The following is an 11,683-nucleotide window of genomic DNA, read 5'->3' on the forward strand; positions in this document are numbered from 1 at the left end:
GAAGACAACACACACAAGCTCGAATCATGAACGTGAAGACACACAGCGACCAATCAGACGACGCGATGTTGAGGCGTCTGCAGTTACCATGGCGATACGCAACCAAACGCTCCAAGTTGCAACAAGTAAACATTATTTAAATTATTATATATATATATATTTTAATTATATGTCTTATTTATTGACATCTATAATATTTAATCAAATATGCATTTCTAAGTGTACAATAATAAACAAAGATGCAAATATTGGACGAACTTCTTTAATAAAAATATGTGGACGTTCCTCGACATCCCTCAGATGATGCCAACCCTCAGACAACATGCAAAACTACCAAATTTTGTATTTGATTACATGACATTAACTAACTGCTTGATTTTAACCCTACATGTCTGCCATATGGACATCAAGACAGTCACCACTGATAAGCTATTACTAAATATAATGTAGAAACTTTAATTTTCTGTAAAGCTGCTTTGCAACGATTTGCATCGTGAAAAGCGCTATACAAATATACTTGAATTGAATCTTACCGATCTTCTTTAAAGGCTTTGTTAAGTAATGTGATTAAAACTGATGTCAAATGTTAGATAAAGTGCACTTTTTAAATATTAAACATAGGAATAGCCTATTATAAAATGTCTGACCCTTGCAGACATCAACAATTATTCAGTTGAAAAAAAAAAAAAGGTTGTATGGAAAAACCCTTGATGACTATCATTTAGATTCAAGAAGTCAAAAGTTCAGAATGAGATCATCATCTTTTTTATCTCATAAACGGATGGCTATATATACTTGAGACTGAGAGGTGTGAAACATAAATAAACTTTGACATACTGGACAACTTTTCTATGATCCTTCATGCTGATATAGCTGTGGAAAAGTCATTGTGAATCTTAAGGGAACTTCTGCTGTTAAACGGTAAGACCTAGGCTACTTTCTTACTTTTGATTGCTTCTGTTGTCGTCAAGTCGCTTTGGATAAAAGCGTCTGCTAAATGACTAAATGTAAATGTAAGACCAAAATAACTATTATTAAGTTGACTTGTGAAAGCCAACTTACTGAAATGCTATTTAAACTTATTATTATTCTTCTGATCCTAAATTATCAACTCATTCTCCTCCTAGGAGCTTTAACTCTACAGACTCCAAACTCAGCCCAGCTCTTCAGACTGACAGAATGTATTGCCTTCAAAACTTTCAAACTTTAAGCTTTTAAACGTACTTTAAACTTCAAACTATTTCAGACTGAAAACCATCAAACTTAAAAATTTTTAAACTCCTTAAACTTTTTAAACTTTTTAAACTTTTCAAACTTTTTCAAACTTTCTGGTCCGGCTTTCTCAAGCCAACTTAAAGTTTGTCTTGACGAACTCTTTTATCTAGTTTATATAATTGTAATTATTATATACTTTCAGTTTTACAAGCATTGACAAAAAATTAATGTTTCATGTCAAAATACTCCCAATACAAAAACTAAATATCATTTATTGTAGCCTAACTTTTATCCATACAGTAGGCCTAGCCTATGTGTTTGTCGAAAGGTAACCGTAAGTGTGTAAACACGTTATGATGCATGTTTGTTTACACTGAGGTTTGCATGTTGTTTGCACTCCAACGAATTCAGATATTATACACGCTTCCCAAATTCAGATGCAATAAGTGTTTTGCATGTTAGTTAAACTTTAGCTGTCCAAATACACCAAACAGTCACGTATCCTTGCAGTATTTAAATTCTTAAACACCCTATTCAATGAACTGTGCTCAATATGGCTATTCTCAGGGAATATCTGTAGGAATAACACAGGGAAATCAACCAAATCAGACTAAATCTGAGAAGACACCGGGAAACACACAGACGCTTGTGGTAAGGCAGTTTTCATATTAGTGAATTTAGTCATTTCCCTTGTGTCGAAACAACTAGGCCTATCTATTTTAAACAAATATACTGTAAGAATTTGGACACTTAAGCCACACTTTTAAAAAATCTGAATGAAATACTTATAAAACTTGTAAAAAAAAATAAAATACTTAGAAAAACGTGTACTGATCACACACAGGATGCTGCATTAAAAAGCAAATAATAAAATAAAATAAGTGAATAAAAATATTATAAAATAATAATAAAATACAATAAACCAAAAAATTTAATAAACCAAGCCACTTGGTTTTGTTATCTAATACAATGCCTTTTAAGACAAGTGTGACTTTCAAGTTCAAATATATTTTCAGGGCATTCTGGCTGTTAATTAATTAGTGTTACTTTTTTAGAAAACAAGAACAAATGGGTACTGATTATCATCACACACAGGATGTTGCATTGAAAAAGTAAAATAAATTTAAATTAAATTTTTGCTTTTATCCAAAGCAACTTACCGTGCATTCAGGCTATACATTTTTTTTACCAGTATGTGTGTTCGCTGGGTATTGAACCCACGACCTTTGCGCTGCTGACGCAATGCTCTACCACTGAGCCACAGGCTTGTTATGCAATACAATGCCTTTTAAGACAATTGTAAGTGTGAATTTCATATTCAGATATTTACTGATTATGCATAGGATGTTGCATTGAACAAATAAATTATAAGATTAAATTAAAATAATTGGTTTTGTTATCTAATGACTTTAATGTTTAAATAGATTTGTAGTGCTGTTCATTAGTGTTCAAAGAAAATTGCATTGAAAAATATAAATACATTTTATTAGATAAAACTAAATAGCATCGTTTTTTTTTTAAATGTATTTATTATTATTTTATCTTATATGTTTTACTTTTTCAGTGCAACTTCCTGTGCATGCAAGTCATGGTTTCAGACATTTTTTCAGACTTACATTGACTTCAAAATACATTTGTAAACCACTATAGCTGTTTATTAGTGTTGGCTAAATCAATTATGGGTGCGGCCATTTGTAAATTTTATGGGTCTTGCTTCCGGTCTCATTGCCTCCCAGCTATTTTTAGCTGTACAAAAGCACTTTATTTGCTGCTTGATATTTCAAATTGGTATTATCTTAATTCTGAACACACTGGTTTGTAATGCAAACAGTTTTTCCATTTACTGCATGTTGTTATTTCCTGATAGCAGCTAATTAACCGGAAGTCTCGCCCACACACTCTTAAAAAGGTGCTTCACGATGCCATAAAAGAACCTTTTTGTCTAAATGGTTCCATAAAGAACCTTTAACATCTGAAGAACCTGTTTCACAAAAGGTTCTCTGTGGCGAAAGGTTCTTCAGATTATAAAAGGGTAAGAAAGAGATGGTTCTTTGTGGAAGCAAAAATGGTTCTTCTATGGCATCTCTGTGAAGAACCTTTTAAGCACCTTTGGCTTACTTTGTTGGATAAATCTCATTTTGATGTTTTTCAGAGTCCATTCCAGTGCAAAATGATAAACCACTGGGTGATTTTAGCCGTCTACATCCTGACGTTTCTGATCGGCCTTCCTGCCAATCTGCTGGCCATTTGCACGTTCTTTAAGAAACTGGGTGACAAACCCAGTCCGAATGACATCCTGCTCTTCAACCTGACGGGTTCTGACTTGGTCTTCCTTCTCTTTCTGCCCTTCAAGATGTACGAAGCCGCCGTTGGCATGAAATGGTATTTATCCCAGACCCTGTGCTCCGTTGCCTCTTATGTCTTTTTCACCACCATTTACACCAGCTCCCTGTTGCTCATGGCTATAGCCATTGACCGCTACATAGGGCTGGGGTTTCCATTCAAGTACAGACTGTTGCGTAAGCCGCTTTACGCCACAGCAGGAAGTGTCATCATCTGGCTGGTCAGCGCTGCCCATTGCAGCATCGTATTCATCACTGTCCACATGCCAGATCTGAACGCCACCCTTCCCAAAACGGTCTGCTATGAAAACTTCACAGAGAAGCAAAAGAAGATCTTGCTACCAGTTCGACTCGAAATGTTTATGGTTCTATACATACTGCCGCTCTTAGTTTGTATCTTCTGCTATATCAACTGCATCTACATCCTGTACAGCAGGCCTCATATAAGTAAAGAGAAAAAGCAAAGGGCCATTGGCATGGCGTTGTGCACACTCACCATCTTTTTACTCTGTTTTTTACCCTACAACTCGTCCCATCTGGTGGGTTTCAGCAGCAACAACAGCCCATCGTGGAGGTACTACACGCTCCTGCCCACCACCCTCAACACCTGTCTGGATCCGTTCGTGTTTTACTTCTCCTCCTCCACTTTCCGTGAAAGCAAAACTGTTTCTTTACTTAAGAGGTGGTGTTTTAGACATAAGAAGACCAAAAAGAGTGCAACTGAACTTGGGATTGTGGCAAAATGAACATCAGTTATGACTTCATGCAAATTGCAAGATCTTTGTATTAATTTAATAACTTTAAATATTCATTCATTATTTAAGGATTGATACATGTATTATAGTTATTTTCTAAAGTTTGGGGTTGTTAAGAATTTTAAATCTCTTTATGTCTCTTATGCTCGCCAAGGCTGTATACAGTAAAAATCTGAAATATTATTGCAATTTAAATCAACTGTTTTCTATTTCAATATATTTTGAAATGTAATTTATTTCTGTGACGCAATGCTGAATTTTTTTTAGCGTCATTACTCCAGTCTTCAGTGTCGCATGATCCTTCAGAAATCATTCTGATTTGCTGATTTGCTGAGTTTCATTAAAATACTCTGAATATTCAACCATTTCCTGTGGTGGTTTTGGAATTTATTTTTATTTTATTTCCACCATCATGGAAAACCTAAATACTAGGGAATTTTAAAATTGTAATTTTTAAGCCTGAAAATGTAATAGAAATGCCAAATTACTTGCCAAAATGTTGAGAGTTTTACAAAATTATTCTTAATATTAAACTTTTTTCCTGGTCAGTTTATGGATATTATTAAGAAAATGTGATGCATCTTAATAAAGTCGTAGAAATCTTAAATTAAATGCCAAAATGTGAAGAGTTTCACCAAAATATTATCAATATTAAACTTTTTCCTATAGCTAAATTATGGATGTTGTCAATAAAATCTGAATAATATATCAAGGAATTTTAAAATGTATCTACAAAAATAAAAAATTATATAAAAAATTAATCAAACAATACTATTAATTAAAAATATATAATAATAATATTAGTAAAGTTTTTTGTATGTTTATTTCTAAATTAACAGTGACATGAAAGTGTTTCATTAAAATATTCTGAATAATTTTTTTTTTTAAATAACTGAGTTTCCACCATCATGAAAACCTAAAAATATCGGGGAATTTTGAAATGTAATTGCCGTTAAAACCTCAATATAGTCATAGAAATGTCAAATTACCAGCCACAATTCTGGCCTTCCTTCACTAATTAATGTCAGTCAATAAATAAACAGAATGACATCGAATGATGAGAATAATCTGAGATTTTATTTGAGATTTGGTCTCTCTGTGCATGAACAGTGATTCAGTTTTATTCAGGATTGTGTGATTTATTTTTAATCTTAAATGTGCATCTGTTGGGATAGAGACTAAAGAAATCCTGAGGGAAAACCTGCAGAATCAGAACGTGGCATATTTTATCTTTCTGCCAACTTGCACTGGTACTTTTTTAAGTGGGATCAGATTACCAAACACCTGTATATACATGTTTAGACACTTGAGTGTTTGCTTGAGTTTCTCGAAAACGTTCTCTTGCGTTTTAGCGAGGGCTGGCCACTCTGAAGCATTCATGCATCCTGTAGGCACACATGTAAAATATACCTGCAAAAACAAAACACACGTTCCATGAGATGAACAAGACTTGCTGGAGATCAAACAAAAAAAAAATCCACCTGTACTGACCTGCAAAAAAGGTCATGAGCAGAGCGACCCAGCCCAGAATGTAGGACCATGAGAAACGCCAGTCGCCGAAACGCTTCCCAAGGAAGTTGACCGTCACGCCGGTGTAGATGGCCATAGCGAGCAAAACAAAGAGCGCTGGAGGAGACAAAAATGAAAAGTTCAGACGATTTCTTGTGTTCATTATCTACCTGTATAAGCAAAGAAAAGACTTACTGGAGATAAAAAACATGATCCCCGCAGTGAAGGAACGGTTGAATCGCTCAAAGGCGGAGAAGTGAGCGAAGGAGAGGATCCCTGTGATGATTCCCGCAAAACACGACATCGCTGAGAGGATCATGAAGGCCCGGGTCGCGTTCCAGTAAGCTGCAATTAAGACAAAGAGAGAAACAAAGAGACACATGGACAGTTTCGCTCAGACTGATGGAGAAACATGTAAGGACTTTTTTTAACAATGATTTCCACTGAACTTCGCAAATTTGGGGAAACTGCAGGCTTTATCTTTGGAAGGAGGTTTTTTCTTCTCCAAAATGAATCTAATTTTTGAGGGCCTAAACATGCTTGAAAAATTTATGAAACTTTGCACACGCGTCAGAAGGGGCGAAAATTTACATCTGATATGGGTTTCAGAAGTGGGTGTGGCAAAATGGCTCAATAGCGCCACCTATAAAATTTCAACGAAGTGCCTCTCGAGCTATGTTTCTGATACATGCATAAAATTTGGTGGACACATGTAACACACCAATACCTACAAAAAAGTCTCCTGGTATGAAGTCCGAAAACCAACAGGAAGTCTGTTATTTTGAATTTTCTCTGCAAGTTTTGTGCCATTTTTGCCATTTTCAGGCATTGTATTTAAACGAACTCATCCTAGAGATTTAAACAGATCAACACTAAATTTGGTCAGTGTAATCTAAAGCCCTTTGTGATGTTAAATTGTGCAGTTAAGGGTGTGTCCGTTGAAGGGCCTGACAAATTTCGATTTGTTTGACAAGACTCCTGTCCTGAAGAGATCTATAAGCCCATATTCAGTCAGTCAAAGCGCCACCTGCTGGCAACAGGAAGCGACATGTTTTACGCTGTAACGAACTCCTCCGAGAGATTTAATGACATCAACATTATATTTGGTCAGTCTAGTCTAAAGGCCTTTGCGATGTTAAATTGTGAAGATCTTGAGTTTTCATTGAATGGCGTGTCTGTGCCGGCGTGACAAATTCGATGTTTCGCCAACTCTGCCCCAAACTTCATACGTTTCATAGGAGTGCTGTCCTGAACATTATCATGCGCATCTCGTCAATAAAGCCAGTTCTGTGATTAGTAGTAAATCTCCCTTCACCTGCTTTCAGATGGAGTGGCATTTAATACACAGAGCCGTAGTTCGCTGACAAGATACGCAATATCGCGTTCATCATAGATGAATCGTATTCGATTATGAACGCGATATTGCGTAGCTTGTCAGCGAACTATGGCTCTGTGTATTAAATGCCGCTCCATCTGAACGCACGTGATGGAGATTTACTACTAATCACAGAACCGGCTTTACTGACGAGATGCGCATGATAATCACATGCAATTTATCGTGCAGCCCTACTAGAGGCCAAAATTCAGTTATAATCATAGCACCACCTGCTGGCAACAGAAAATGACTTGTTTTACACTAACTTAAACATGCAATGTCCGATCTGCCCCAAATTTCACACATTTGATAAGACTCCAGGCCTGAAGACATCTAAACGCCAATCTTCAGTTATAATCATAGCGCCACCTGTTGGCAACAGGATACATCATGCTTTGAACTAACTCAAACATACCATGTTTAATCTGCACCAGACTTCACATGTTTGAAAAAACTTCTGGCCTGAAGACATTTACATGCCAATATTAATTTATAGTCATAGTGCCACCAGCTGGCAGCAGGAAGTTTTTTTTCCCTTTGTATAGTCAAATTTTTAAAGGTCTTTTATTTTTACATTAAGAAAAATTATAGTAAACATATTAAAATAACAATAATAATAATATGTTTCTATTAAGAAAAGAACACATTTTGTTTGTTTATTTGAAAAAAAAAAAAGGCAAGTAAAAAATGCTGACAGATTAATTAAAATATGTTGAATATTCAACTTTTTACTAGGTGCATTTTGTATTTTTTATTTTTTTTTTAAATAACCAAGTTACCATCATGGAAAACCTAGAAATATCAGGGAATTGTAAAATTGTAATTTTCAGGCCAATATATATATATATATATACATATACTGGATTATTTTTTTTTTTTTACTCAGAAACGGCAAGTAACACATGGAATTAAACATGAAATTTTAAAGCAGAAAAACTTGTAAAATGTACTCCAATAATCTTTGTTTTATTTAAAACTTCGAAAAATCATTTTTCACAGTTTATGTGCATGAATTTGGGGCGAGACTAAGTGTTTTTTCTGACTAATGAGAGAGCGTGTGTGTTTGGGAAACATGTTTGAACACAGTCAGTGAAATAAATAATGTCTGGCACTCACCGATGCTGTCGGTCTGCGTGTAGCATTTGCCAGACATGCAGTATCTCCACAGGCCCTGGTGAGTGAAGCTGCCAGACAGTCTGTATTGCATCCAGTAGTCCGTCGCCGTGGAGACCACCAGCAGGATGTTGCCCACGATGGCACAGAATAAGCCCCCTCCCATAAAGCTGTACATCCTGAGGAACTAAACGCACTGACAGACACATTACAGTCAATTACACACACAGAGATGCTCCATCATGCACAATATACACAGGTCAAGAACATACCCTTCACTCTTAAAAACAGAGGTTCCAAAAGAACCATTTTTGTCTCCCCAAAGAATCTTTCAATAAATCGTTCTTAAAATCTTTTTTTTTTTCTTAGTTTGGAGAAAATTGTAATAATTTAAAGAACCTTTTTCCACTTTTGTGGAGTGGAAAGTTTCAGTGGATGTTAAAGGTGCTGTATGTAAACATTTTTGGACTGTACTAAAGCATAAATATACCATAATATGTTTAATATAATGTTTTCAGACATTTAGGAAACAAGTTTACATACTTGTTTCTCCGAAAAACAATGCTACAGCCTTTTTTCTACTGTTTTTTTCTACTGTGAAATGACTTTTCTCAGAATTGTGAGAAAATTGTGCAATTGCGAGTTATAAAGTACAATTCTGACTGATATGTTCTCAATATTGTGAGTTTATATCTCACATATAAACTCGCAATTCTGAGAAGAAAGTCACAACTGCAAGATAAAAACTCGGAATTGCAAGAAAAAAAATCATAATTGTGAGTTTATAGCATTTCTGACCTTATTTCTCAGAATTGCAACTTTATTTATAACACACAATTGCGAGTCAGAAAATAAGTCAGAACTCCGAGATAAAAAGTCGCAATTACTTTAAAAAATTTTATTCAGTGGCGGAAATGCACTTCCATAGTAATGTGTGTTCTGTGTCGCTATGTCTATTTTTGTTTTGGTCTGTGTGACTCCGCCCACTGCCAGTTTAACCAATAGGATTTTGACGGGTTGCCAGTTGGCGGAAAACACACCGTATTGCAGTCATGGAAGCCAGCAAATCAACTGGGTCAGATATCACAGATTCAACCCGACCTAAAAAGCATCAGCATCCATCTACAAAACTCGATGACCAGAGGAATATAAACACCGATATATCAACTCAACAACAAAGTTAAAGGCTCGTCGCCTGCTGTTGTCAATCGTTCCTGTTGATTGTCCTCAATCTGGCAACCTGCGTGAGCGTGTAGTCTGGGAAGGAGGGAGCGGGAGAAACAACCGTCTCCAATATGTTGTTTTTTTAACCTAAATATGCTTAATTGTCACAATGCCAAAATATGAAAAAAATTATAAAATAGCCTGCGTTTTCTTAATATAAAACAGTTCATTTATTTTCTTTGTAGGCCTATAGTTTGTAAGATTAAAGTCTGACAACATACTTCCGACTTACATTAGTAGAATGTTCAGTATTTAAAATGTAACAGTGATGACATCATCAAAATATTTCTATAGTGAATTGTAATTGTAGCCTATAATCAATGTCAATTCAATAATTGGCCTTGTATTCCATACATAGGCCTATATTTAGCTCAAACAGCAGCATGGTGTTAGCAACATAAAGGCCATGGGTTCGATTCGCAGGGAATGCATGAACTAATACAAATGAGTATGCAGAATCCAATAAGTTGCTTTGGATAAAAGCATGTGTCAAATGCATACATCTGATTTTAAGTATTATATGTTGTGCACAGCTGTCATATCAACAGCTCCGATTCATTTACACAGAAGCTAAGAAATAGGCTATTTTACATTCTTTTACTATTTTGCATTTCCTTTATGAAAAGCAAATGTAGTGTGCATTGATCACTCGGAAGTTTTATTGCTCACAAAGCCAGATTGACATCACGGTTGTACATGCATTTGCAATTTCCTATGTTTTCACAGTCCTCACACCACAGTTTACACAAGCTAAACAGCATCAGTTACTCGTACATCGGAACATGTGACATCATTAGGCTATACTTCACAGGAAGGACTAAACACCATTAAGCAAATAGTTAGAAACACAACACCAAACTGCAATGCCACAAAACAATATGTAACATGTAGCAATAGAGCTGGACAACAAACTCATTCATGCAAAACAGCACGGGACAACAAACAGTGTGTCCAGTGTGTACCAAAACTACAGTAACACCTGGAGAAATGACCAGCTATCATTAGGATCTCTACATAAGAGCCTGAATGCAGATGCTTCAAACTATACAAGCTTCATTTTATACATGGTTGCTTTTGAAAAGTGCAATTCATAATGTGACACAAGTATGTTGCATTCTCAGTATTGCCACAGAGGGCGCTCTAGCATAAACAGTTAGATAGGCTAAATATGTGAAAACTCTGTATATAAAATGTTGAATAATATTTTTAAGATATAAACTACACATAGCCTATGCATGTTGTGATATGACTAATGCTTAAATATCCTGCAGATTAAATCGGTGTAAACACCCATTCTAAACTTCTGCAGACCTTGTTCAATGTGTGCATTTCAACATAATACTCTACATGAAGCTTCTGCATGATTGCACAACATTGCCTGGGACATTGTGTTTCATATGTGACCCTGGACCACAAAACCAGTCATAAGGGTCAATTTCTTGAAATTGAGATGTATGCATCATCTGAAAGCTGAATAAATAAGCTCTCCATTGATATATGGTTTGTTAGGATAGGACAATATTTGGCCGAGATACAACTATTTGAAAATCTGGAATCTGAGGGTGCAAAAAAATCGAAATATTGAGAAAATTGCCTTTAAAGTTGTCCAAATTAAGTTCTTAGCAATGCATATTACTAATCAAAAATTACGTTTTGATATATTTACAGTAGGAAATTTACAAAATATCTTCATGGAACATGATCTTTACTTAATATCCTAATGATTTTTGGCATAAAAGAAAAATCTATAATTTTGACCCATACAATGTATTGTTGGCTATTGCTACAAACATACCCCAGCGACTTAAGACTGCTTTTGTGGTCTAGGGTCACAAATGTAAATTTGATTGAGGATGGAAAATTGTATCATCTAAAAGAACAGGAACATGGGGTGTTTCATCAAAACTGAGCCACTTTTCAGGATAAAAGGGAAATCAATGATGCCAAACCTAGAAATAAACAATGAGAAAAAGATGAATCACATTTTGACATGATGAAGGCCCAAAGCACACTGCTGAAGCAACCATATTTGCTGAATAACAGTCTTTATTATAGATCTAATGTTGTGTCCCAAAAAGTACCTGGGCACTTAAGAGACATTTAAAATGCAGTAGCATTATATATTAGTGAAAATATAGCAAGGATGTATT

At 35.4% G+C, this 11,683-nt stretch overlaps 2 protein-coding genes across 3 annotated transcripts in view; one reads left to right on the top strand and one right to left on the bottom strand.

The window, feature by feature from the left end:
* Positions 1-26: 26 nt before the first annotated feature.
* On the top strand, positions 27-4,303 carry LOC107707623 (free fatty acid receptor 3-like). The gene is made up of 2 exons (XM_016511698.1): positions 27-125; positions 3,368-4,303. Exons 1-2 carry the CDS (start codon positions 27-29, stop codon positions 4,301-4,303), a joined length of 1,035 nt encoding a protein of 344 aa, XP_016367184.1.
* Positions 4,304-5,367: 1,064 nt separating this feature from the next.
* Positions 5,368-11,683, bottom strand: part of LOC107707629 (lens fiber membrane intrinsic protein-like) — a 13,578-nt gene continuing 7,262 nt past the window's right edge. Inside the window, exons 2-5 of one of the 2 annotated variants that reach the window (XM_016511705.1) lie at positions 8,313-8,505; positions 6,017-6,166; positions 5,812-5,938; positions 5,368-5,731 (exon numbers count right to left, since the gene is read on the bottom strand). In XM_016511705.1, coding sequence (XP_016367191.1) covers positions 5,689-5,731; positions 5,812-5,938; positions 6,017-6,166; positions 8,313-8,487 — 495 coding nt within the window. In that variant the 5' untranslated portion in view covers positions 8,488-8,505 and the 3' untranslated portion in view covers positions 5,368-5,688. Of the gene's footprint in view, positions 5,732-5,803; positions 5,939-6,016; positions 6,167-8,312; positions 8,506-11,683 lie in introns of both variants that reach the window. The other variant, XM_016511704.1, reaches the window with a different exon arrangement.

Source organism: Sinocyclocheilus rhinocerous, unplaced genomic scaffold (assembly GCF_001515625.1).
Source record: "Sinocyclocheilus rhinocerous isolate Xijiao unplaced genomic scaffold, SAMN03320098_v1.1 scaffold235, whole genome shotgun sequence".
Classification (NCBI taxonomy): domain Eukaryota; kingdom Metazoa; phylum Chordata; class Actinopteri; order Cypriniformes; family Cyprinidae; genus Sinocyclocheilus; species Sinocyclocheilus rhinocerous.